This window comes from Rhinolophus hipposideros (assembly GCF_964194185.1).
Source record: "Rhinolophus hipposideros genome assembly, chromosome: 23".
NCBI lineage: Eukaryota > Metazoa > Chordata > Mammalia > Chiroptera > Rhinolophidae > Rhinolophus > Rhinolophus hipposideros.
In genome coordinates this window covers 2,020,790-2,046,019 of record NC_138069.1, presented here as the reverse complement: position 1 = coordinate 2,046,019, position 25,230 = coordinate 2,020,790, and the positions used below count along the sequence as shown (strand labels likewise).

Below are 25,230 nucleotides of genomic sequence, written 5' to 3'. Positions count from 1 at the left end.
GGTGGTGTTTGCCAAGGAGCAGCAGGCACGCAGTGAGGTGCAGGCCGAGGCGGGCGCCAGTGCCACACTGAGCTGTGAGGTGGCCCAGGCCCACACGGACGTGACGTGGTACAAGGATGGCAAGAAGCTGAGTGGGAGCTCGAAAGTGCGCATGGAGGCCAAGGGCTGCACCCGGCGTCTGGTGCTGCAGCAGGCGGGGAAGGCGGACAGCGGGGAGTACAGCTGCGAGGCCGGGGGCCAGCGGGTCTCCTTCCGCCTGGACGTCACAGGTCAGTTATCTGGGGAGGGGAGTGACTTAGCCTTGAGTGGGTGATGTTGTGACTGGCTCATAGCCTGCCACATGGTGGTCTTTCAATTAGTCCCGGTGGGGCTGAGCTGAGCTGGGTGTGTGTCCTGCTGTGGTGGGCAGTGGCCAGGGACAGTGGAGGACCACAGGTGGGTGTGGCTCTGATTGGCCCACCTGGCACCCTGCTCTCGTGTGTCATCCTCCGTGGCCCAGGCAGACAAAGGCGTAAGTGTGGCTCTGGTGCCTGTGGATGGGCATGTCCCATCTGCTCCCATCCAGCTCTTGATGCCCTGTGCCTGGGCATGGTGGGAGGGAGGTGGGGAGCAGGGCAGGCCGGGCGAGCGGTGGCCCTGGGCAGGGAGAGCTGGCTCTGATGGTGTGGGCTGTGCCAGCCCCAGGACCAGGCATCAGGCAGGTGTGGAAGTGGTCACAGTTTGAGGACCAGCACCCCTCAGCCCTCCGCTCGTCAGGTCCAGAGCGTGCCGATCCGGTGCGCTCATGGGATGAAACTGTTGTGTGCTGTTGTGTGGAGCTCATTGCCCAGCGGCCCTGCCTCAGCTGTTTTGGTCCCCGGGTCCTGCAACATGAGCTGGGTCTGCTGAGGCCTCTGAATGCATGTCCCTCTCCGTCCCCAGAGCCCACGGTGGTGTTTGCCAAGGAGCAGCAGGCACGCAGTGAGGTGCAGGCCGAGGCGGGCGCCAGTGCCACGCTGAGCTGTGAGGTGGCCCAGGCCCAGACGGAGGTGACATGGTACAAGGATGGCAAGAAGCTGAGTGGGAGCTCGAAAGTGCGCATGGAGGCCAAGGGCTGCACCCGGCGTCTGGTGCTGCAGCAGGCGGGGAAGGCGGACAGCGGGGAGTACAGCTGCGAGGCCGGGGGCCAGCGGGTCTCCTTCCACATGGATGTCACAGGTCAGTTATTTTGGAGGGGATGTCGTGACTGACTTATGGCTGTGACAGTCCTGGTGGCCTTTGCATTAGACGTTATGTCTTCACCTCCCCCATCCTCTCATCTTCCACCTCTGTGTTCTTGGCTGATTTCTGGGGAGGCTGAAAGTGTGTGTACATAAGGAAGAGGTGCACGTTGTGTACCCTGAGTGCTGTGGCCATGTATTTATGCTCCTGGTATTACTGGGTGTCAGGAATTTTGCTCTGTCTGGCCCTTGCCTCTCAAGTAGCACAGTTGTCTCTCACCTCAGGATATGTGAATGTCCTTTTGGGCATTCTAGAACCCAGGAGCCCTAACTTAGCACTGCTGAGGATTCTCTGAAGTCAGAGATATTTTTATTTCTTTGTACCGGATAAGGCGAAATTTTAGCTACACAATCACACTCGATATTAGGTCAGAAGTGAAGTTTGGATCAGCAAAGTGTTAGTCATTTTGGAATGCTCTTCCTTCCGCGGACAGGGATGCAGAAGTTATCAGTGCACTGCTGTGTCACACAATCGAGCTCCCTGTTCCGCTGCAGTGTGTGTACAAAGTAACCCCAGAGCAGAGGGTTGGCGGGTATGCACCTGTGTTAGTCACCTGTGAGGTGTGGAACATTCTTTTAAAAGCAAGCCTTGGTTTCCACTTGTTTCCTATTAGAACCTTCTGTGTTGGAATCCTCTTACAGTCTGTTGTATAGATTTAGACGTGGAGGGGAATGAAGAGCTTATGCCACAGCAGCGCACTTCGTTAGAGATGGATTCCTACAGTGGCAACTGCTAACAGGAAGAGTGGTATTTGTTCCATAGCATTTCCCACGGATTCATGTGTCTGTCCCTCGCAGGGTGGGTCACAGAGACGTCTGTGAACTAACTTTATTTTCCTTTTGCTAAGAGAGGTTAACCTCAGATAGAGGTGGGCTGTGATCTCACATTGACCCTGAAGTCTCACCATGTAATGATTTGGATTGTATAGGTATATGGTGATTTGTGGGTGTGGAGAGATACCAAGAAGCCCACTATGAGTAATTTTGACACATTATTTTAATAGAATATGATATTTTATGCACATAAATTTGAAAAGTTTTGACTAATTGTTCAGTTCTTAGAAAACTATATCATGTTCACAAGAAGAAATAAACAAATTGAATAATCTTACAATCTTTTAAATAAATGGAACCATAATAAAAAAAAATGGAACCAAAATAAAAAACTTAGTGGTTCTACTAATATATTATACCAAGTATTCTGGAAATAAATCAATCTATGTTCATAGAGATTCTTTTAGAGAATACAAAAGGGACATATACTCTTTCACTCAGTTTAATGTTGCTAGTGTAGTGCTAAACCAAAATCTGACAAGGAAAGTATAAAGAATTGAAATTATAGGCCTATCTCTTATGGATGTCAATGCCAAAATCCCATACAAAATACTGACAGTAAACAGTATTTTGTGTGATATGTGTGATATGTGAAGAGCATATTTTGTGTGATATGTGTGATATGTGAAGAGTGATATGTGAAGAGCATGATCCACTAAGGTCTCAATCCAGGAATGCAAAGTTGGTTTAACATCACAACATTGGAAAATACAATCTATAACATTAAGAAGTTAAAAGAGAAAAGGCATGTTTTAACCTAAAAAATACAGAGTAAAAGTGTTTGATAAAAATTTTATACCATATCCAGAAGAAGAATTTTATAAAACGTAGCATACATTCATGTTAATAAAGTTAGCTAGTAGTAAAAGGATCGTTACTTGACTTGATATGGGACCCCACACACACAGAAAAGCAAGCATCACGTTTCAGGGGAAACCTTGCAAGCTGTTCTTTTTATTTGGAACATTTCAAGTGGCTTCACTTACAACTCGTGTCCAACATTGTACACCTTGTAAGGAGGAATATAATGTAAAATCATAAAATTGAGATAAAGCAAAAGCGGACTTCAAGATGATAAATAATTGGTGCAGAAAATCAGGAAGTTAAACATTTAGAGTGAGTAGGAGAGTTGAGGAAGATCGCCACATACAAAAGACACAGAAAACACTTGTATGTCTATATACCAGCACCAGAGTTGGAAAATTATATTTTAAGAGAATTACGATAGCGTCAAAAGTATCATGCTTCTAATTCCATGTGTAATAAAATAGTTTAAGGCTTCTGAGGGGGACCTCAAATATCTTAGGGAAATAGTAGAGAAGATCTAAATGAATGGAAGTCACAAAGGTGTCCATTCCTAATCAAAATCCAAAGGAAGAGTCTTTTGTGGGTGTATGAAATTGGCAAGTTGATCATGAGGGCCAAGTGGTGCCAAAGCTTCATGAGGAACAAAGTGAGAGCATTCTACCTGCCAGATGTCAGCTTATTACAAAGCTAGTCGGGAAGTGTGTCTCAGTGCACGGATACGTACACAGACCAAGGAGTGGAACAGTGAACTCCAACACAGACCTTTTCCATTTTGTTCCCCATAGTGCTAGCGTGGTATAGAGAAAGGATGGCCTTTTCATAAATGGTGCTAAGACCATGTAAGTATCTATCTGTCTACCCATCATCTCTCTATAATAAAATGGATGTCTCCCTCACACCACACACAAACATCAATTGCAGGAGGGTTAGAGACTCCAATGTGAAGATTTAAAAAAACTCGTAGCAGATGATACAGATTGTTTATGACCTCAGGGTAATAACATATTTCTTGAACAGGATATAAGTGCACAAACCACAAAGGATAAATTGACATACTTGTCTATTTTAAAACTAAGAATTTTATATCATCAGAAGACACGTAGAAGGTGAAAAGGCCAGTGACAGAGATGGAGAGGGTATTTACAAAATATTGTCAGAACTCTAAAATCAATATATAAGAGCTTCTAAAAATGAACAAGGAAAAGACAGACTTTGCTATTGACAATTGGGCAGAAGCCTTGTAATGACATCACAAAAGAACAAACAGTAATGACCAAAAAGATGAGAAACAGTCCTCCACTTTGTGGGTCATCAGGACCATGGAAGAGACAGACATGGGAGGTACAGGTCATTCCCCCAGGGTGCCAGCAGGTGACACGGAGAGCAGGCAAGAGGGAAGCCTCAGGAAGTCTGCTGCTCTGCAGTGAGAAGACTCCATGCACAATCACAGGGAAAGATTGCGTCACCAGGCGAGGTGCCCTGTGCCCCGTGCGTGCCTCATGGCCCCGCAGCCCGTCTCCTAGAGGGTGTGTGCTCAGGAGAAGCCTTTCACAGCGTCGTCACCCTGGACCAGCCCACGGGCAGTGGTGGATGTGCAGATGGATGGTGCTGCTTGTTGCTGAGAAGGCGGTGGGGCTTCTCCAGTCCACACAGCTGGTGCGGAGCCTGGATAAGTTTCCAGTCCTCCCACCTCCCTGTGTAGTCCTTCTCTCCCCAGTACTATCCTCCTGAATTACAGGATGTCTCTGACCCTGTGTGTCCTGCCTGTCCCCAGAGCCCACGGTGGTGTTTTCCAAGGAGCAGCAGGCACGCAGTGAGGTGCAGGCCGAGGCGGGCGCCAGTGCCACGCTGAGCTGTGAGGTGACCCAGGCCCAGACGGAGGTGACATGGTACAAGGATGGCAAGAAGCTGAGTGGGAGCTCGAAAGTGCGCATGGAGGCCAAGGGCTGCACCCGGCGTCTGGTGCTGCAGCAGGCGGGGAAGGCGGACAGCGGGGAGTACAGCTGCGAGGCCGGGGGCCAGAGGGTCTCCTTCCGCCTGGACGTCACAGGTGGGTGCCAGCTGGGGGAAGAGGACAAGTGCCTGACCAATCAATGGATGGGCACTTCTCTGTAAGTCTGTACCTGTCCTATGGGTGTGGTTGCACCTGGGCTGGATTCTGCTGACATGTCTAGCCCCAGGGCTCTGTCCTCTCCCAAGATTTTGGGTCAGAGGACGCTGGCTGCAGACCGTAGTCCAGAATGTTCTGAGCATCTCTTGTCCCAGGTTCCTGCTCCTCTTTGCCACATTTCCACCTTCCCCAGCATGAAACCTATCACAGAAGCTTCTGTAGGCTGCTGATGCCTGAGGTCTGTGGAAATACCTGTTCTCTGTCAGGGTCCTGGAGTGCACACATTTCCTGTTTTAAGTCCTCCTGGGCAGCTGTGGAGCTCAGCTCTGCTCTGGGGAGCCTCACCCAAGGGGCCTCTGGCCTTGGATGCCCTTGCCCTCCCTGAGCTTAGGTCCCCATCTCTGGCCTTGGGGCCCTGACCTCCAGCTGTTATTACGTCAGCCCTGGGGGCTGGCTTCTGCTCAGAAGCACATCCTGGGCCTGCGTCCCAACTCTCCCAGCTGATGACAGCTCTGGGTTTCAGAGTCCTGCTTGCAGTGTTTGTCCTGAGCTGCCCCATCCCCATCTGTGGCCCTTGCCTTCTTGTCCCCCATCCTACAGCCAGCTTGCTTTACAGATACTCCCCTGGGTCAGTCCTCAACAGATACCCTCTTGGGCCCCATCCTGGGGTCTTTCCCTCACCCTTTGTCAGCCCTCCTGCTTGGCTGCTGGAGGCACTCAGACTGTTCCACACCTGTCAGCCTTTGTCCTCAGAGTCCTGCCACCCAGGCTGCCCTTGCCAGCTTTTTTTCTGGCCCTGTTCCTTTCATCCTTCTGGAATGTTGGCCCAGCCCCCAGATCGCCCCCCACTGTCCTTGCAGTATCTGCTTATGGGGCCACGTTTCCCTGGAAGGGCAGGCACCCAGGCCTCTAAGCTCTTGGTCAGAGCTTGTGGCCCCCAAGTCTGTGCTGTGGCCCTTCCTGGCCACTCTTCATGACCCCTGGGAGCCTGGATGGTGGCCATGAGGTGGTGTGGGGCCCTGCTGTTGTCACTCTTGGGCTGCTCAGTGGAGGCAGGGGCCAAGGGCTGGATGAGCAGGTTATTGAAGATGGACTAGAACTTGGGGCAGCCCCATTCCAGGTCTTTTCCCACCACATGGCCCCAGGCCAGGGATATCAGGGTTCCTGCTCTCATGCTGACTGACCTCCCCCCGCCCAGAGCCAGAGCATGAGCCCCCAGCCCTGGAGAGACCCGGACGGAAGGAGCCTCTGGTGATCAGGGAACACGAAGATATCGTCCTGACCACCACTCTGGCCACACCCTCTGTGGCTGCGGTGACGTGGTTCAAGGATGGTGTGGAGATTCGTCGCAGCAAGCGGCATGAGACAGCCAGTCTCGGGGACACGCACACCCTGACCGTGCGTGGTGCGCAGACCCTGGACAGCGCAGTCTACAGTTGCCGCGTGGGCGCGGAAGGGCAGGACTTCCCGGTGCAGGTAGAAGGTCAGTGGTCCGCACACAGTCCTCTGGGAACCCCGCATCTACTGGAGTCTACGTGAGGGAGTGCAGGTGTTGTCCGGGGGGAGTGGATCTGGGTGGGGCTCAGTGCAGAGTCTGTCCCCGTGAGCTGAGCCCCTCCCAGCTGACGGCCCTCCCCTCCCACAGAGGTGGCCGCCAAATTCTGCCGGCCCCTGGAGCCAGTGGTCGGGGAGCTGGGAGGCACAGCAACGCTGGCCTGTGAGCTGAGCCCGGCACAGGCCGAGGTGCTGTGGCGCTGCGGGAGCACGCAGCTCCGGGCCGGCAAGCGCTTCCAGATGGCTGCCGAGGGGACCCGGCGCTCACTCACGGTGTCGGGCCTGCGGGCGGAGGATGCTGGCGAGTACGTGTGCGAGAGTCGCGATGACCGCACCAGCACCAGACTCTCTGTCCGAGGTACAAGGCCGCCGCGCTCAACCTGGGGAGTCCCTGCTAGGGCGCGGGCCTGGGCGTTCCTGGGAGGCTTGCAGGAGGAGGTGTCCTTCCATGGCGTCTGCAGGTGGGGCTTTGCTCATCCTGCCCACCTCTGAAGCGGAGCTCCTGTCCGCAGTCCCCCGCGAGGTCAAGTTCACATCCGGACTGAGCGCTGTGGTCGCGGAGGAAGGCCGAGAGGCCACCTTCCAGTGCGTGGTGACCCCCAGCGACGCGGTGGTCACATGGTTTCGGGACGGCGCCCAGCTTCAGCCCAGCGAGAAGTTTGTCATCTCACAGAGTGGTGCCAGTCACAGCCTGACCATCTTGGGCCTGGTCCTGGAGGACGCCGGCCAGATAACCGCGGAGGCTGAGGGCGTCACATCCGTGGCCGCCCTCCGGGTCCGAGGTGCGCCTGTGTGGGGTGGCGGGGGGTTTGGGCGTCTCCCTGGTGGGCTGGTTTCCGGCTGTCTTCCTGCTGTTCCCTAGTGTCCAGCTCATCTGTCTGGCTACCTCAGGGGACACAGGATTTGCTGGGGACAAAGAAAAGATTGAGGTGGGACCGAGGGGCCAGATACTTGCTCTGAAAGGGAGAAAGTAAACAGCTGCACTGCATGCCTGGCCTGAGAATGGGTGAAGACTTCCTGGAGGAAGTGTCCCACGCTGAGGCCCTTGGATGGTGAGGTGGGAGGGAGTGGAGTTGGCAGCCAGTGCAAACAGAGGCAGGAGGTGGGCATACTCTGCTTGCTGAAGCCAGATTGTGTCGGGGGTGGGGGGGTGGGGGGGCAGCCAGGATTTCACTGAGGGTAAGTGGGAGCCATTGCAGGTTCTTGAGGAAGTGAGTAATGTGGGCAGATTCACCTTCTGGAGTCGTCATAGCACAGCCTGGGACTGGGAAGTCCACTCCAGCGTGTTTTACTTAATGTGGGTGCTCCCAGGGCCTCGATAGAGCCGAGACACTGATGCAGCAGATCTGGGGGCTGAGTCTGCTTGTCTCACTAGCTCTCTGTGTCCTGAGGCTGCTGGTCACCAGCCACATTTAGGAGCTTCAGGCACTGAGACATGGCAGGGTTAAGAACGGGAGCAGGAGGTGGGAGGGAGCTGAAGGAGAAGCCCCATGAGTCATAGTTTCCTCCCCTAAAATCTGTTTCCTCCCATGAAAATGTACCTGTGCAGGTGTGCAGTTGGGCTCTGAGTACCGCCAGGACCTTGCTGGGCTTGGGGTCGGAATGTGGTGGGGGCCGCTCTGCTGGCTGGGGTGGTGGAGGGGGGCGCAGACAGGAGCCTTGTGCCTGGAGTTCCTGAGTGGCAGTGGCTGTGTGAACACTTTTTCCCTGACTCCAGAGGCTCCCGTCCTGTTCAAGAAGAAGCTGGAGCCGCAGACGGTGGAGGAGTGGGGCTCTGTGACCATGGCGGTGGAACTGACGAGGCCCTGGCCAGAGGTCAAGTGGACGCGAAACGCTGTTGCCCTGGCCTCGGGCGAGAACGTGGCAATCTACGCCGAGGGCACAAGTCACTGTTTGGTCCTCCGCAGTGTGGGTTTCGCTGACCGCGGCTTCTATGGCTGCGAGACGCCAGACGACAAGACGCAGGCCAAGCTCACCGTGGAAAGTGAGCTGTGGAGCTGCTGGGCCTGGGGTCTGCACCAAGGAGGCGAGAGGGAGGAAGGAAGGGGGGAAGGCAGGAGAGAAGAAAGAGAATAGGTCTCCCACTGGAGACTTTAGCCTGGGAAGGGAGTCAAAAGGGAGGGGACAGCTCCCAGGGGCGGAGTCATGGGGATGTGGGAGGGCAGGAAGGGCCGGGTTGGGCCTCATACGCAGGGAGGTTCTGCAGGTGAGAGTGGGCGTCCCCCTCCAGGCACCACACTGAGCTCCGAGGCCTCCTGGGGAGGTGGGGGGTGCTGGCCAGAGGGCCAGGGTCTGGATGCAGTGGATCACCCATCGTGCATTTGCCCTGCAGTGCGCCAGGTCCGGCTCGTGCAGGGCCTGCAGGAGGTGGAGGTGCGGGAGCAGGGCTCCGTGACCTTGGAGGTGGAGCTGTCGCACGCCGATGTAGAGGGCAGCTGGACGCGCGATGGTCTGCGGCTCCAGCCGGGGCCCACATGCCAACTGGCTGTGCGAGGTTCTGTCCACACCCTCACGCTGTCCAGGCTGCAGCCGCAAGATGGAGGCCTCATTGCCTTCAAGGCCGAGGGCGTGCACACGTCCGCACGGCTCATGGTCACTGGTGCGTGGGGGGCGGGGTGGGTGGGACCCAGGAGTGGGGTGGGACCCACTAGAGAGCACAACCGCCCCAGTCTCCAAGGTGGCCCAGGAAGGCAGGTGGGAACAGGGACGTGGAATCCTGAGGGGAGGGAGCACATGATCTTAGAACCAGCTGAGTGATTCTGTCCAGCTCAGGCCCTGCCCTAGAGGGCACCCGTGGGACCTGCCTCTCACCTCCCCTTCCTGCCTCCCCAGAGCTGCCTGTGACGTTCATCCGTCCACTACAAGATGTGGTGGCCACAGAGAAGGACAAAGTGATCCTAGAGTGTGAGCTGTCGCGCCCCAACGTGGATGTGCGCTGGCTGAAGGTGCCTCCCCTCCTACCCTTCTGCCCCTTCCACCCACAGTGGGTGGGCAGGAGTGGGACCAATGGGTGGGCAGCCCAAGAGACTGACCGGGTCACATCCCCCCCACAGGACGATGTGGAGCTGCAGGTGGGCAAGATGGTGGGCATGGTGGCCCAGGGCGCCTGCCGGACTCTCATCATTTACCGGTGTGTGCTTGGGGACCAGGGCGTGTACGTGTGTGACGCCCACGACGCTCAGACCTCGGCCTCCGTGAAGGTACAAGGTGAGGGCTGGGCAGAGTAGGAGTGAGGGCCCAGAGCAAAGATGTCCTGCTCCCCCGGCACTCCCAAGAGAGGTGGCCCCACCCCCTTCTGTACCCTCAGCAAGCTGGGGCGGGGGGAGGGGCAGGCAGCTCTGTGCATCAGGGTGTGGCAGGGCCTCCCTCGCTGCTCCAGGCCGCAATGTCCAGATCGTGAGACCCCTGGAGGACGTGGAGGTGATGGAAAAGGAGGGCGCCACCTTCTCCTGTGAGGTCTCCCATGACGAGGTGCCTGCCCAGTGGTTCCGGGAGGGCACTAAAGTTCGGCCCAGTGACAATGTACGCATCCGCCAGGAAGGTATGACTACAACAGCGATGGGCTGTGGGAGCGCCTCTCCCCCTCCCCCTGGTCTCTCTCCCATTGCTGAGTGGTCTGCCATTCCCAGGAAGGACATACACGCTCATCTACCGAAGGGTCCTGGCGGAAGAAGGAGGAGAAATTCGATTTGTAGCTGAAAATGCAGAATCACGAGCCCAGCTCCGAGTGAGAGGTGAGGGGGTCTCAGGGGAGGGCGCTGGTTGGACAACATGTGAAAACACACACATATGCTGTGCCAGGTGTCCAGACACAGGCCTGCAGAGTCTCCAGGCCCCTCTGGGACAGGGTAGGGGTAACACAAGAGAAGAGAAAAGGGGTGTTGCCTTGGAGGCAGGAAGACAAGGGTCTGGGGGAGGCATCCCACCTTTGTTTAAAATGGAGGTACCAGTGAATTCTTCCTCCTGGGACTGCAGTAGGCCCTGGAGAGAAGGGGTTGAGGCCCTGGCAGCAGGTGAGCTCCTGGTCTTACCTGGTGGACTTGGTGACAGGAGTGAGTGGCCACCAGGCATGAGGGAGGAAGGGTCTGCAGACAGATGGTGTGGTGGGCAGGCCAGGCCTGGGTGAGGACACGTGGCGGGGTGGGGGGTGCGGAGAGAGGTGGGGGGGTGAGGTTGTGCCTGACAAGGACCAGTCGGGATGACGTGGGTGGGGCGTGGCGGGGCGTGCCTGCCTTCTTTGTGGTCAATTTATGAGGAGGCCCCCAGCTCTCAAGGTGACACCCAGTCCAGCCTGGCTTGTTGGAAGCTACACAGGCAGAGAGCCCACCCCCCCACCCCAGTTCAGGGAGGCTGAGCTGCTGCCCGGCCCCGCCCTGCCCCGCCCACAGAGCTGCCAGTGTCCATCTTGCGCCCATTGCGTGACAAGATCGCCATGGAGAAGCACCGGGGTGTACTCGAGTGCCAGATGTCACGGGCCAGCGCCCAGGTGCGGTGGTACAAGAGTGGCGTGGAACTGCAGCCTGGGCCCAAGTACGAGATGGTCAGCGATGGCCTTTACCGCAAGCTGGTCATCAACGATGTGCAGCCCGAGGACGAGGACACTTACACCTGTGATGCGGGCGATGTGAAGACCTGTGCCCAGTTCTTCGTGGAAGGTGTGGGCAAGGCCGGCGGTCAGCTGGCCCCTGTGCCTGGGGAGGGACTACGTCCTTTACCATTGGCCCTGACACTTCGAGGGGGCAAGGTCTGAAAAGGGCCTGACTAGGGGTGTCGGGCCACGGCGTGAGATGGGGGGGATGTGAGCACCGTATGGAGGGGGAGGGTTTGTTCACAGGAAGAAACACGGACCCTGGGGGAGGGGTGGCCTGCGGTCCTCCCGCGGGGCTGCTCTGTGACCGGCCCCTCACCCACAGAGCAATCCATCACCATCATGCGGGGCCTGCAGGACGTGACAGTGATGGAGCCCGCCCCTGCCTGGTTTGAGTGCGAGACCTCCATCCCATCGGTTCGGCCGCCCAAGTGGCTGCTGGGCAAGATAGTGCTGCAGGCGGGGCCAGACGTGGGCTTGGAGCAGGAGGGCACCGTGCACAGGCTGACGCTGCGGCGCACCTGCGCCACCATGTCCGGGCCGGTGCACTTCACTCTCGGCAAGGCGCGCTCCACCGCCCGCCTGGTGGTCTCAGGTACGCACGTGCAGCCAGCCGGCGGGTCGCGGATGGAGGGGTGCGTGCAGACGCGGCGCAGGGCCAGGGGAACCGCAGCTTTCTGGGCTCTGCGTCCGCCGGGCCTGCCCCACAGCGCTGCTCTCTCCCCTTCGGTGCAGACATCCCCGTCGTGCTCACGCGGCCGCTGGAGCCCAAGGCAGGGCGCGAGCTGCAGTCAGTCGTCCTGTCCTGCGACTTTAAACCGGCCCCCAAGGCGGTGCAGTGGTACAAGGAGGACACGCCCCTGGCACCGTCGGACAAGTTCAGGATGAGTCTGGAGGGTCACATGGCGGAGCTGCGCGTGCTGCGGCTCACGCCTGCTGACGCCGGCATCTACCGCTGCCAGGCCGGCAGCGCCCAGAGCAGCGCCGAGGTCACCGTGGAAGGTGCGGGGGAGGGAATACGAGGCCACCGGGAGGGTCCTGGGGGAGGTGGCGGAGGCGTGCGCTGAGCTTCCCAGTGTGCTCTTGGCAGCGCGGGAAGTGACGGTGACGCAGCCGCTGCAGGACACCGAGGCCATGGAGGAGGGCCGCGCCTGCTTCTCGTGTGAGTTGTCCCACGAGGATGAGGAGGTGGAGTGGTCGCTCAACGGGACGCCCCTCTACAACGACAGTTTCCACGAGATCACCCACGAGGGCCGCCGCCACACTCTGGTGCTGAAGCGGGTCCGGCGGGTGGACGCGGGCACCGTGTGCGCCTCTTCCCCCAAGGTGACGGCCTCTGCCCAACTGGCAATTAGAAGTGAGTAGTCCCTGGAGAGCCCCCGCCCAGGGGTCCCCACGGGCGGAGGTAGCGGCTCCCTCACTCACCTGCCTACACCTTGCCCGCAGCGAAACCCGTGGTGTTTCTGAAGGCGCTGGACGATGTGTCTGCAGAGGAGCGGGGCACTCTGGCCCTGCAGTGTGAGGTCTCAGACCCTCAGGCTCGAGTGGTGTGGCGCAAGGACGGCGTGGAGCTCGGTCCCAGCGACAAGTACGACTTACTGCACACGGCGGGCACACGCGGGCTAGTGGTGCACGACCTGAGCCGGGACGACGCCGGCCTGTATACCTGCCACCTGGACAACGAGGAGACACGGGCGCGTGTCAGTGTGCACGGTGCGTGGGGGCGTGGTCGAAGCGCTGGGGCGGGGCCACCTCCCCTAGGCTCCGCCCCCTCTGAAGCCGGGGCTGCTCTGCTGAGCCCAGAGAGATCCGGCAAACTGGGAGGAGCAGGCTTGACATGGTACTTAAGAGGTCCAGGTGCAGGCAGGTGGACAGGGACAGCGGACAGCCAGGGACGGGACCCTGCCTGATGGAATCCCATGGTGCTGATTTTTGACAGAGACCTGAGACATTCACTGTGCACCAGGGGAGGTGTGTGGGTAGGTGTGAGACCTGTCAGTGGAGTTTCCTGGAGACAGTGCAAGAGGCTGAGCTCCCAGGCCAGGAGCATAGCCTGGACCTGGTTCCCCAACCACGTGGTCGCCTGGCCTCCCCTGTGCACCACTGTCTTAGCTCAGCTCCACTACTCCTGCTTCCCCTCCAAGTACATGGCGGGCCTGTTGCCTGTGACCCTGTGGTGGGTCCCTGACATCTGGAGGGGTTTGAGATGAGACTGGAAAGGGGGGCAGGGCGGTACAGTGAGTTTGCCCCCGCGCTAGATGGCTCCTTCACTCTGAGCACCTGTCCTTTTTGTTCTGGAGTATGTGAGCTGGTGACAACCCCTGGTGCTTTGTTCTTTACCTGTTGGTCTATAGCAGACAGGAAGTCAGCTGCCCTGGGTGGAACTCACAGCTATTGGCCATCCAAACACCAGGGTGCAGCCAGCGGGAAGCCAAGGGGGCATTTGTTGAGGGGCAACAGGCCCGCCAGGACTGGAGCTGTGGAGGCTGGGTGTTTGGAGCCCACTACAGGGCTCGATGGCACTGGTCTCAGGGGCAAGCATCCAAGGCCTGACCAGCGTGACAGTCACCTCCTGTGATCCGCAGACCTGCATGTGGGCATCACCAAGAGGCTGAAGACGGTGGAGGTGCTGGAGGGTGAGAGCTGCAGCTTTGACTGCATCCTGTCACATGAGGACACTGGCAACACAGCCGTGTGGATGGTCGGCGGGAAGACCGTGGGCACCTCGGGCCGCTTCCGGGCCACACGCCAGGGCCGCAAGTACACCCTGGCTGTGAGAGAGGTGGTGCCAGGTGATGCCGGGGAGGTTCTCTTTTCCGTGAGGGGCCTCACCTCCAAGGCCTCGCTCATCGTCAGAGGTGGGCACCACAAGCCTGGGCAGATGGGCATCTCAGTAGGCTGCACCTGGGCCCTTTCCAGGCAGCCTGCAGTGAGGCTTTGGGCTGGGCAGTCCTCCAGGGGGTGCTTCCGGGGACTGTGTCCCTCAGCCACTGGTGGAGGACCAGAGGCTTCTTTCAGGGTGCTGGGGGTTTCTAGTCATCTGGGGGCTCAGTCAAGGCTTTCCTTTCTCTGGGCAGGAGCAGCGTTTCTGGTCTATCATTCATGTTTCAACTGTCATGGTAGCTCCAGAGCGTGTGGTCACTGAGCCAGTGAAACTACCCTAGGTGTTCTGCAGGCTCCCAGCACCGATACTGGTGCAGATCAGGGAAGCTCGGTTCCCAGTCGGTACCAGCCATGGCCACACTTTGAGTCATGGGCTCTGCATGATGCTGAGAACATCTGTGGTCTCATCTCTCCCTCACATACCGGGAGCCCCCAGTGACTTGTGACAGTGGGGGGTCCCTGTATTCCAGGGCTCTGAGGCTCCTGGGTCTGAGGTTCCAGAGTTTGGGGCTGTAGGTCTGTGGTCTTGGGCTCCAGACCCTGAGAGTTCGTGAGTGCCTGCCCTTCGCTCCCCCCTGGCATGGCTGTGGCCGTCCTCACAGGCCGCCTCTGCTTCCTTCAGAGAGGCCGGTAGACATCACAAAGCCGCTGGAGAACCAGCGGGCCACAGCAGGCAAGGATGCGGTACTGAGCTGTGAGCTGTCGCGGGCGGGCACCACGGTGCGCTGGCTGAAGGACGGGAAGGCCATTCGCAAGAGTCAGAAGTACGATCTGCTCACGGAGGGCACGAGAGCTGTGCTGGTCATCCGTGCAGCCTCGCTCAAGGATTCCGGCGAGTACACGTGCGAGACAGAAGCTTCCAAGAGCACAGCCAGCCTCCTCATAGAAGGTAACCATGAGACTCTGGGGCAGTCCCCATGACCTCTCTCCCCGAAAGACCCCCTCGGGGCCTCTGCTGTGCTGTCCCAGGTGGAAAGGGAGGGACCCCAGAGGGAAGAGGGTCAGCCATGTCCCTGAGGTTGCGTGGGCAGGTGGGGTTAACTGCCCATGTCCCGAGGGGCAGTGCAGGGTCTACAGGCCTCACCCCCACCCTTCCTCGCCTTCTCCCCCAGAAAAGGCAAACCGGTTCACCGAGGAGCTGGCTGATCTAGAGGTGGGGGAGAAGGGCACGGCCACGTTTACCTGTAGGACAGAGCACCCCGCGGCGGCGGTGACCTGGCGCAAAGGCCTCTTAGAGCTGCGCGCCTCAGGGAAGCACATGCCCAGCCAGGAGGGCGTGACATTGAGGCTTACCATCAGCGCCCTGGAGAAGGTGGACAGTGACACCTACACCTGTGACATCGGCCAGGCGCAGTCCCAGGCACGGCTCCTGGTGCAAGGTGAGGCCAGCACATTGCATGGACTTCAGAGCCTGTGGTGTGGCCAATGTAAGCCCTGTTTAAAGCAGACTTGGAGACCCTGGACAAGCCCAGCCTCGGTCTCCCTATCTCTGTGAGGGCGTTGCTGTGGGTGGTCTCATCTCTGAGGCCCTCCCAGCTGGATCTTGTGCGAATGAGTCAGCAGCCCTCATTTATTACTGCATTGTGTTTCTGGAACTCCTCCTATGTGCTGGCATGTGCCTGGGCCCCAGGCATGATCTCCATGTGTATTTGCACATGGATCTTCTGCCTGTGGGGGTCTCCATGTTTGAGCAGTAGTTTGTATCTGGCAGGCGGGATGAGGATCATCACCGTCTCCATCTCACAGATAAGGAAACTAGCGCTTTACCTGGCGTGGTCGGGCATGGCGGCATCCTGGCAGGAGTGAGCCCGGCCCTCCTGACCCCAGGGCCAGTGTCCAAAGTGGAGTCAGCTGGAGGTCTGTCCAAAGGAAAAAGAATAACAAGAAGGCTTTCCATGTTTTTTTTTCTCGTTTCCAATGAGTCGAGTGAGCTCGGTGTAAAAGCGTTTAGTGTAGTAGACGTTCCATTCGCTAATAAAGAGGGTACTTACACTTAACCAAAAAGTCAGTTAATGCAGCACCACACAGAAACAAAACACGCTCTTTACAAAACTTAAAACGCTCACATGGTATGGCCAATGCCTTTTCTCTGTGTGTTGCTCCTCAAATGAGAATTCCCCATCTGCCTCCTGATGTGCGCTCTATACTTTCTGGTGCCCGGTATCCACACCTGGAGTCCAGTGCCTGGAATCCACTGCCCAGTGTCTGGTAGCTAGTGTCCAGTGCCTAATGTCCAGCATCCAGTGGCTGGCGCCCAGTGCTCAGTGCCTGGCGCCCAGTGTCCAGTGCCTGGTACCTGGTGTCCAGTGCTTGGTGTCTGCTGGCGGCTTGAAGACTCCCATGAATGTGCAGGAATCTGGTGCACACCCATCTCCGTGTTTATGATATAATTCTAGGTGTTCCCAGACCTAAGTTGGCAGTAAAAAATAGTTTGTCCTAGCAAGTCATGTTATCAAACCCCCAAAAGCATTAGATTTAAATTTTAACATAGCCACACATCTATTTTCACACTCTGATTTCTTCTGTTAATACAAGATTGGGTTGCATTTGTCAACTGGCAAAAATAACTCTCCAGAAAATCCACCAAAAGAGCGGTTTATTCGGGAAAAGAAAAAGAAACAAAAACCACCACCGCAATGCGGGAACGCCCACCTCCAACCCGGGGCGCCAACCGTCTGCCCAAGTGAAGAAGAACAGCCCCCTTTCCAAGATGGCTATTCTCTTTATTAGCATCCCTCCCCCGGAACTTACCACAAAGTTTCACAGCAAATCAGGACTACAGAGTTAGCAAGGGGCCCAGCTCCACCCATAGTCCTCCCAGCTCTATGGTTAAGCAGTTTAGGATGGCAGTTCACTTTTATCGCGTTACGTGATTCTGGGGACAAATGCCCCGGCATGGACGTTTGGGGAGCACAGCTCAGAGAGGGCCCATTGTGGGTCACTGTGTGTTCTGTGGAAGGACCTAGTGGGGCTGGGGCTTATGCATGGACCTAAAACAAATACTTTTGGTCAGTTCAGCTCTGACCTCCTTACCGTTTCCTGAATTTTGTCATCCTGAACCTATTATGGTCACCAGCTCACTCCAGCCATGAGCCCAACCCAGGTCTGGGGGAATGCCCTGTTTCCCTTGGCGGGGTCTTGACATGCCCGCCCTGCCCCCAGGTCAGAGAGTGCTCATCACAGAGGTCTTGCGTGATACCGAGGTGCAGGAGGGCTCCTCAGCCACCTTCAGCTGCCGCGTGTCCCCTGCTGACTACGGGCCTGTCCACTGGTTCCTGGACAAGACTCCCCTGTATGCCAATGAGCTCAACGAGATCGAAGCCCAGCCTGGTGGCTACCACGTGCTCACCCTACGGGAGCTTGCACTCAAGGACTCGGGCACTGTACACTTCGAAGTGGGTGACCAGCGGTCCTCGGCTGCCCTGCGGGTCACAGGTGGGCAGTGTGCCCAGTGCTGTAGCAGGGGCTAGTCTGTGTGGCTGAGGGTATAGCATGGTCTTGGGGCTCATGGAGAAGGAGCCGTGTGACGGACCTTGGATCCGAGGGTGGGCTTGGGAGGCTGGGTGTGGCTGTTTCCTGATGAGTTGTTGCACTTGGTGTGCAGAGATGATCCCACAGCCAGCGTGGCTGGGACCTGGCCACACCTCTGTGTTGTGGGGAACCACACAGAGCCTGGCCTGACCCTTACGGGCCCTATCTGTGTCTCCAGCCTGAGGTGGGCTGATGGGTACTTGGCCTGGGTGTCACTTGGGCTGCAGCGACACCTGGAGCCTCTCCTGCAGGAGCCCCCAAGTGCCCTGTACTTCCCTCTCTGTCCCCAGAGAAGCCAAGCATCTTCTCCAGGGAGCTCACGGACGCCACAGTCATAGAGGGGGAGGATCTGGCCCTTGTCTGTGAGACCGTTGCCCCAGACAGCCCCGTGCACTGGACCAAGGACGGGAAAGCCCTGCGGCCATCAGCCCGGTGCCAGTTGAGCCGCGAGGGCCGCCGGGCCCAGCTGATCCTCACTGACATTACCCTGCAGGACGGTGGGCGCTACAAGTGTGAGGCTGGGGGTGTCTGGAGCAGCTCCATCGTCAGGGTCCACGGTGAGCCCCCAGGCAGGGCCAGACAGCCTCCAGCCATGCTCAGGATGCCCGCACATCCCATCTTACTCGGGGCAGGGGAGACTTCAGACCCTATCTGGCTCCCTCTGTGTGTGTGTGTGTGTGTGTGTGTGTGTGTGTGTGTGTGGTCTCCATCCCCCTCTGGCCGTCTCTGCCTCTTCACAGCCCGTCCCTCTCACTGCTCCTCCCCCGTCTCTGGGTCTCTCCTGCTGGCAGAGCCTCCCTCACCCTCTGTTCATCTCCTGAACAGCAGCCTCTTTCCTGCTTTATTCCTGACTTTGTCTTGTATTCTGACGTCACTCTGTTTCCCTCTGGGCTTGGCTCATTCCCACCTGTTTCAGTCAGCTCAGGCTGTGTAACAAATACCACATATGGGGCAGCTCAAACAACAGACACTTATTTCTCACAGTCCTGGAGGCTGGAAGTCTGAGATTCAGGTGCAGGCGGGACTGGTTCTCCTGAGGCCTCTCTCCTGTTGATGTGTGGGTGGCCATCTCTTCCCTGTGTCCTCACATGGTCATCCCTCTGTGTGTGTCTGTGTTCTAATCTCCTTTTATAGGAACATCGGTCCTATGGTATTAGGGCCCACCCTAGTGACCTCATTTCACCTTAATAACCTCTTTAAAGGTTCCATCTCCAAGTACAGCCCCATCTGAGGCCTTGGGGTTGGGGCTCCGTGTGTGAATTTGAGAGGGACACAATGCAGCCCATGACACTGCACCCTTCTTTGTTCTTTTGGTAGGCTTCCCCTCCTGTAGGGGCAGAGTTCTCAAGGTCACTGTCACTAGCCTGTGACAGAGAAAGGGTGAGGCGGGCCTGCCTGCACTGTGCACTGGTGCCCCTAGCTCTCCTCAACTGTAGAGGGTCCCCAGGGGGATGCAGGGGCGAGGACGAGCTGAGCCCATGCCTTCCACAGCACGGCCGGTGCAGTTCCGGGAGGGGCTGAAGAACATGGAGGTGCTGGAAGGGGGTGCCGTCACATTGCGCTGTGTACTGTCGTCTGTGGCTACAGCCGTGGAGTGGCGCCGTGGAGATGAGGTTTTACAGCCAGGAGGCAAGTACAGTATACGGCAGGAGGGTGCCGTGCTGGAGCTGGTGGTCCGGGACCTGCGGCCCCAAGACAGCGGGCAATATGCCTGCTGCCTCGGTGATCAGACCACCTCAGCCACACTCACCGTGAAGGGTAAGAGTGCCCTTGCTTTGCCCAAGTGACACACGCGGCCCTTTTCCTCCCATGTGAGACGATAAGGATGACGTTCTCTGTCTTTGACACTCCACAGCCCTGCCTGCTGAGTTCATAGGAAGAATGAGAAGCAAGGAGGCCACGGAAGGGGCCACGGCCACACTGCGCTGCGAGCTGAGCAAGCCGGCCCCCGTGGAGTGGAGGAAGGGGCCCGAGACCCTCCGAGCTGGGGACAGAGTCAGCCTGAGGCAGGACGGGGCCGTGTGTGAGCTGGAGATCCGGGGCCTGGCTGTGGCCGACGCTGGAGAGTACTCGTGTGTGTGTGGGCAGGAGAGGACCTCGGCCACGCTGACCGTCAGGGGTAACGACCTCGTGTGGCCAACCTGAGCCGTGTTTTGGTGTCCAATTACTGACTTCCATCTGCACTAATTCCATGTTTCCTCCCCGTCTCAGTGTCACCCTCTTCTCATAATTCCAGAGAATCCCTTTTGCCTTCCAAGGGCATTGTGTGAAAACCAGGAAACCAGTATCTAAGCCACTTCTCAGTGCTTGTGCCACCACTGGTTTTGTCCTACTGTCCTGTCAGAGTTTGTGTCATGTCTCCTGTCAGGTCCGCCTTCCAAAGTTCTGCACAGAATCTGAGGTCCCTTGTCTGCTTGACACTCCACAGCCCTGCCTGCTGAGTTCATAGGAAGATTGAGAAGCAAGGAGGCCACGGAAGGGGCCACGGCCACACTGCGCTGCGAGCTGAGCAAGCCGGCCCCCGTGGAGTGGAGGAAGGGGCCCGAGACCCTCCGAGCTGGGGACAGAGTCAGCCTGAGGCAGGACGGGGCCGTGTGTGAGCTGGAGATCCGGGGCCTGGCTGTGGCCGACGCTGGAGAGTACTCGTGTGTGTGCGGGCAGGAGAGGACCTCGGCCACGCTGACCGTCAAGGGTAAAGACTGCGTGTGGCCACGTGGAGCAGCAGCTCCGTGTCTGAGCGCTTGGGCACGACCCCTCGCTACGCTATGCTCGTCTGCGTAGGTATTTCTGCCTCTCTGTGTGTCTCCTGCCTTCTTGCAGCCCGAGTGTCAGCACGTACCTATGCGAGGCCCTCTCAAATACAGAGCGGAGATCTGGGGATCCCCTCCTTCACGGGGATCACATCTGGGGTAGAGGAGGAGGGCAGCCAGCCACACAACACAAATGGTGGAATACAGTCCTCTCGAGGGGGCAGTGCCAGCAGAGATTAGGTAGGAGATCCAAGTGTGGCCCTCAAGGCAAGGATGTCAGGAGTATGGTCGAGGGACAGACCCAAGCATGGCCATGAAAGAGCCATGGAGGTGGTCTTGGGTCCACTGTCCAGCATGTGGGTGCCATGAGAGGTGAGCCCGGTGTGGAGGGTGAGATGGAGGTGAGGTGAGTGTGAAGGGTGAAGTTTAGGTGGAGTGGGTGTCGACGTGAGGTGGGTGTGGAGATGAGAAGTGGGTTAGGACTAGAGAAGATGGAGGGGCAGGGAGGGATGGGTTGAGGAGCACAGCCCTAGCCAGGAAGGGATGGTGGGTATCCATGCTGGGGAGGGGGTCCATGTATTGTGTCTATGGCGGGTTGGTGGGCATCCACGCTGGTTTGGAGTTTTGTTTCTTGTGTCTGTGGCAGGTCTTTTGGTCTCGGCTACAGCAGCAGTGAGCTCATCTGGGTGTGGCTAGGTGATCTGGGGTGATTTTCAGATGACAACCCAGGCCGAGGGTGGGGGTAGGGCTCACTCAGCTGGAGCAGGTGGGCTGGCCCATGGCTTAGGGTGGGGAGATAGCAGCCAGTTGTGTGGGCACCCCTGTAGGGGGCACGTGGTATCCTCTCACATTGGAGCAGGCCCTTTGTGGGGTGGGTGTCCTGCCTGGTGTTCCCAGGACTCCACGTCCGGAAGGTACGTGGATTGTCAGCTTGGTATTTGTGGCTTCTTCCTTCTCCGCAAGTTGCAGCATCCAGTGGTCTGTCCATCTGACCTTCCCCAACACTGACCCCAAATTCACAAAAGTCCTGAGGCCTGAGAAGGCCACAGGAGGTGCCATATCCATGCTGCACTGTGAACTTAGCAAGGCTTCCTCATGGAGTGGCAGAAGGGGCCTGAGACCCTCAGAGCTGGGGAACCAGGACGGGATCTGGCCATGGTGAGGTGTGGTTGGTGGCGTTGCGGCAGGTCAAGTCCCCATGCAGGGAGTCTGGGCCCTCAGGGGCCCTTGTAAGGTCCTGGTCACTTCTTGAAGGGGAAGCAGATGGACAGAGACAAAATGCTACCCCCGTGTCCTGAGAGGGTCCCAGGTGTAACATCAATAAAGGCATGCAGGGTCTGGGGTGTCTCAGAAGCAGCAGAGGAAGACCCCTCTGTAGGTGTGCAGGGGCTTCAGTCCTGGGCCCTGGACAAACCCACTCATGCAACAAAGTGGACAGTGAAGAAGAGGATTCTGAAGGTCAGGCAGGCAGTCACGTTCACAAACGTTCAGACCTTTGGGGAGAGGCCACCACCCTGACTCCTTGAGCTGCATGCAGAGTACAGAGTCCCAGCATGGTGTCCCTGGGCTCTTACACTGGTCAGACCCACTGGGAGACCAAAGAGGTATGGGCTCAGAGGGCTATCACTCAACCAACAGCCAAGGAGCCCAGGGCCCCGGTGACCAACTATAGGCTGCCCAAGAGAACTGCTTCTAGAAGTGTGTGGATTCCAAGGACACCTGTAGCAGGGTGACAAGCCAGGAGGAGAATGGCTCCTAGATCCTCCTGGTTGAGGTGTACCTTGCTCTGGTCTGCCCAGGTCAGTCCTGGTTTGTCCCAGGCTCTGGCCTCAAGAGCTACAGGCCGAGGCACTAGTGCAAACTCGTGGAAGAGATTCCGCAGCCTTTTCCACGTCATCTTTTCCTGGCCATACCCATCAGGGTCACAGATTGCTCAGAAATAGCAAGTCACAGGGAGGCCATGGCCAAGGTGTTGTGAGCTGAGCAGCCTGGCAGATAGGTTGAGGAAAGAGGCCTGGGCCCTCAAATCTGGCATCAGATACCGTCTGAGGCAGGACGGGCCACAGAAGATGCGCAGATGTCTGTCCATACATCCATTGAAACTGGCCCTTTCCCTGTGTCTGTCCTGGGAAGAGGACCTCATTGAGAATCCCAGCTCCTTCGTCTCCCCACTAGTCGGGCAATACTCCACACCATTGTGTCCATGTGTCCACACCTTTATTCCTCATTTGCACCAGGGTGTGTTTCATTGTCATGTGTCCATGCCCAACCCCCGGAGCCAAATTCTCCAGACAGTCTGATGTTCTCTGGGTCCTTCTGAATGCCCCAGCCCTGCCCGCCAAGTGTCTGAGGAATGAGGAAGGCATGGAAGGGGCCACAGCATGAGATGGAGGGGATGGGGCCTGGTGTGGGCAGAGATGGCATGCAGTGAGCCCATGTGCGCCAGGTGTGGACAGTGCTGGTTGGATATCCCACCTGGGATGGGGAGCACACGTGACGGATGATGATGGAGCAGTGGACGTTATGACTACAGGTGCCTCCTGGGGTCTCTCCTGGGAGACATGTCCATCATGTTGTTGCCTGCGTGGGTTATGACCTGGAGCAGCCTGGCTTGGAGCTCTGGATAAAGGAGAGGTCAGCACTTACCAGTGTGAAGGGTCGTGGTTAGGACAAGATGACCTGTAAGAAGACAAGAGGCCTGGATGAAGCCAATCCCAGGCTGCCCTGCACCTTGGCAGGCAGAACACATAAAGACCCCACTGTCACATACCCACTGGCTGCCGGTCCCATGTCCCCATGCTTCCTGCTTCTACATCCATCCTGAATGTTCACGTTGTGCCCACAAATCCTCAAGATGGGTTGATGGCTTCTGTCCATCTGACCCTCTGCAGCCTTGCCAGCTCAATTCACCGAAGAGCTAAAGAGCAAGGAGGCCACGGAAGGGGCCACGGCCACACTGCGCTGCGAGCTGAGCAAGCCGGCCCCCGTGGAGTGGAGGAAGGGGCCCGAGACCCTCCGAGCTGGGGACAGAGTCAGCCTGAGGCAGGACGGGGCCGTGTGTGAGCTGGAGATCCGGGGCCTGGCTGTGGCCGACGCTGGAGAGTACTCGTGTGTGTGCGGGCAGGAGAGGACCTCGGCCACGCTGAACGTCAGGGGTAAAGACCACATGTGGCATGTGGAGCAGTGCTTTGGTGTCTTCATATTGTCATTTTGTCACCACCTCTGCTCAGTACACTCTGTGACTATGTATCTCAAACAGGGGTCCCTGAGCGTGTCCCAGCTCCCATCTCCCCTCCAGCAGATGTCCTGATGTTCGTGTCCAGTCCTTTGTCTCCTCTCTTCCTCTCATTCTATTTGCCTGTGTCACCATCTGTGCATTCGTTCTCTTCCCATTGTGACCTTTTGCAATTTGTGTGGGACTTGTGGATGTGCTTGTCTGAGACACAGAGTTCTCCAGACGGTCTGATGTTCTCTGGGGCCTTCTGACCCCCTAGCCCTGCCCGCCAAGTTCACAAAGGAGCTAAAGAAGGAACAGGGCACGGAAGGGGCCACGGCCACACTGCGCTGCGAGCTGAGCAAGCCGGCCCCCGTGGAGTGGAAGAAGGGGCCCGAGACCCTCCGAGCTGGGGACAGAGTCAGCCTGAGGCAGGACGGGGCTGTGTGTGAGCTGGAGATCCGGGGCCTGGCTGTGGCCGACGCTGGGGAGTACTCGTGTGTGTGCGGGCAGGAGAGGACCTCGGCCACGCTGACCGTCAGGGGTAACGACCTCGTGTGGCCAACCTGAGCCGTGCTTTAGTGTTCAATTTTTCACTTCATGACATCCGTCTGCAGTAATCCCACGTACTCTTCCCCTTCTCAGTGTCACCTTCTGCCTGTAATTCCAAGAATTCCTTCCACTTCCTGGGCTGTTGTACAAATCATGAGAAACCAGCATCTAAACCACTTTTCACCCCTCATATCACCACTGGTTTTGCCGTATTGTCCTGTCGGAATCCGTGTCACGTCTTCTGTTCTGGCAGGTCCTGCCCCAACGTTCTGCATAGAATCTGATATTCCATGTGTTTATACGACTCTCCCAACCCTGTCCACCAGTTTCATACAAAGCCCAAGGCCTGAGGAGTCCGTGAAAGTGGCCACAACCACGCTGTTCACTGGCTGAGCTGAAGGAAGCCACAGTCCACAGCGTGTACTAAGCACACCCAGCATGTAGCTCGTGTCCACAGGGATTTTATGTCCTGTCTGTGCTGTCCACGTCCTGTCTCATCCATGTGCTCAGATGTGTGATCTTGTCTGTGTCTTTCTGACCCCCAGCCCTGCCTGCTAAGTTCACAAAGGGTCTGAGGAATGAGGAGGTCACAGAAGGGGCCACGGCCACACTGCGCTGCGAGCTGAGCAAGCCGGCCCCCGTGGAGTGGAGGAAGGGGCCTGAGACCCTCCGAGCTGGGGACAGAGTCAGCCTGAGGCAGGACGGGGCCGTGTGTGAGCTGGAGATCCGGGGCCTGGCTGTGGCCGACGCTGGAGAGTACTCGTGTGTGTGCGGGCAGGAGAGGACCTCGGCCACGCTGACCGTCAGGGGTAACGACCTCGTGTGGCCATATGGACTCAATGGGTGCCTGTCCTCCTCTCCTTGTCTCTTGTGCTCACACTAGGTACCCATGGGTACTCTTCTACTCTGTGCCTTGGGCTATGTTTCTCTGTCCTCTGTGTGCTTGCCTGTCAAAATGTTGTCCAGTGTTCTGGTGTCTGTGTACTGTTTGAACCCAAATGACCACTCGTGGCCAGACTTCATGTTAGAAAAAGCATCACAGCTTGTAGCCATCTTCCTGTCCTAATCCACTCAACTTTTTCCTTCTCCACAGCCTTTAGTCAGGATCTGAGGGATTCTAGGGGTCTAAGAGGACCCCTGACCCTGAT

General features: G+C 57.5%; 1 protein-coding gene across 1 annotated transcript in view; it reads left to right on the top strand.

The window, feature by feature from the left end:
- Window positions 1-4,219: 4,219 nt before the first annotated feature.
- Window positions 4,220-25,230, top strand: part of OBSCN (obscurin, cytoskeletal calmodulin and titin-interacting RhoGEF) — a gene marked incomplete at its 5' end in the record, with an annotated part of 64,885 nt that continues 43,874 nt past the window's right edge. Inside the window, 26 exons of the mRNA XM_081036186.1 lie at window positions 4,220-4,241; window positions 4,675-4,950; window positions 6,209-6,493; window positions 6,656-6,922; window positions 7,077-7,346; window positions 8,282-8,548; window positions 8,897-9,163; window positions 9,397-9,509; window positions 9,618-9,771; window positions 10,194-10,298; window positions 10,953-11,219; window positions 11,478-11,747; window positions 11,888-12,154; window positions 12,243-12,509; window positions 12,599-12,865; window positions 13,738-14,010; window positions 14,658-14,924; window positions 15,148-15,414; window positions 17,198-17,470; window positions 17,857-18,123; window positions 19,058-19,324; window positions 19,422-19,685; window positions 19,995-20,258; window positions 23,208-23,471; window positions 23,811-24,074; window positions 24,628-24,891. Of these exons, the coding sequence (XP_080892312.1) occupies window positions 4,220-4,241; window positions 4,675-4,950; window positions 6,209-6,493; window positions 6,656-6,922; window positions 7,077-7,346; window positions 8,282-8,548; window positions 8,897-9,163; window positions 9,397-9,509; window positions 9,618-9,771; window positions 10,194-10,298; window positions 10,953-11,219; window positions 11,478-11,747; window positions 11,888-12,154; window positions 12,243-12,509; window positions 12,599-12,865; window positions 13,738-14,010; window positions 14,658-14,924; window positions 15,148-15,414; window positions 17,198-17,470; window positions 17,857-18,123; window positions 19,058-19,324; window positions 19,422-19,685; window positions 19,995-20,258; window positions 23,208-23,471; window positions 23,811-24,074; window positions 24,628-24,891 (6,298 nt within the window). The remainder of the gene's footprint in view (window positions 4,242-4,674; window positions 4,951-6,208; window positions 6,494-6,655; window positions 6,923-7,076; window positions 7,347-8,281; window positions 8,549-8,896; window positions 9,164-9,396; window positions 9,510-9,617; window positions 9,772-10,193; window positions 10,299-10,952; window positions 11,220-11,477; window positions 11,748-11,887; window positions 12,155-12,242; window positions 12,510-12,598; window positions 12,866-13,737; window positions 14,011-14,657; window positions 14,925-15,147; window positions 15,415-17,197; window positions 17,471-17,856; window positions 18,124-19,057; window positions 19,325-19,421; window positions 19,686-19,994; window positions 20,259-23,207; window positions 23,472-23,810; window positions 24,075-24,627; window positions 24,892-25,230) is intronic.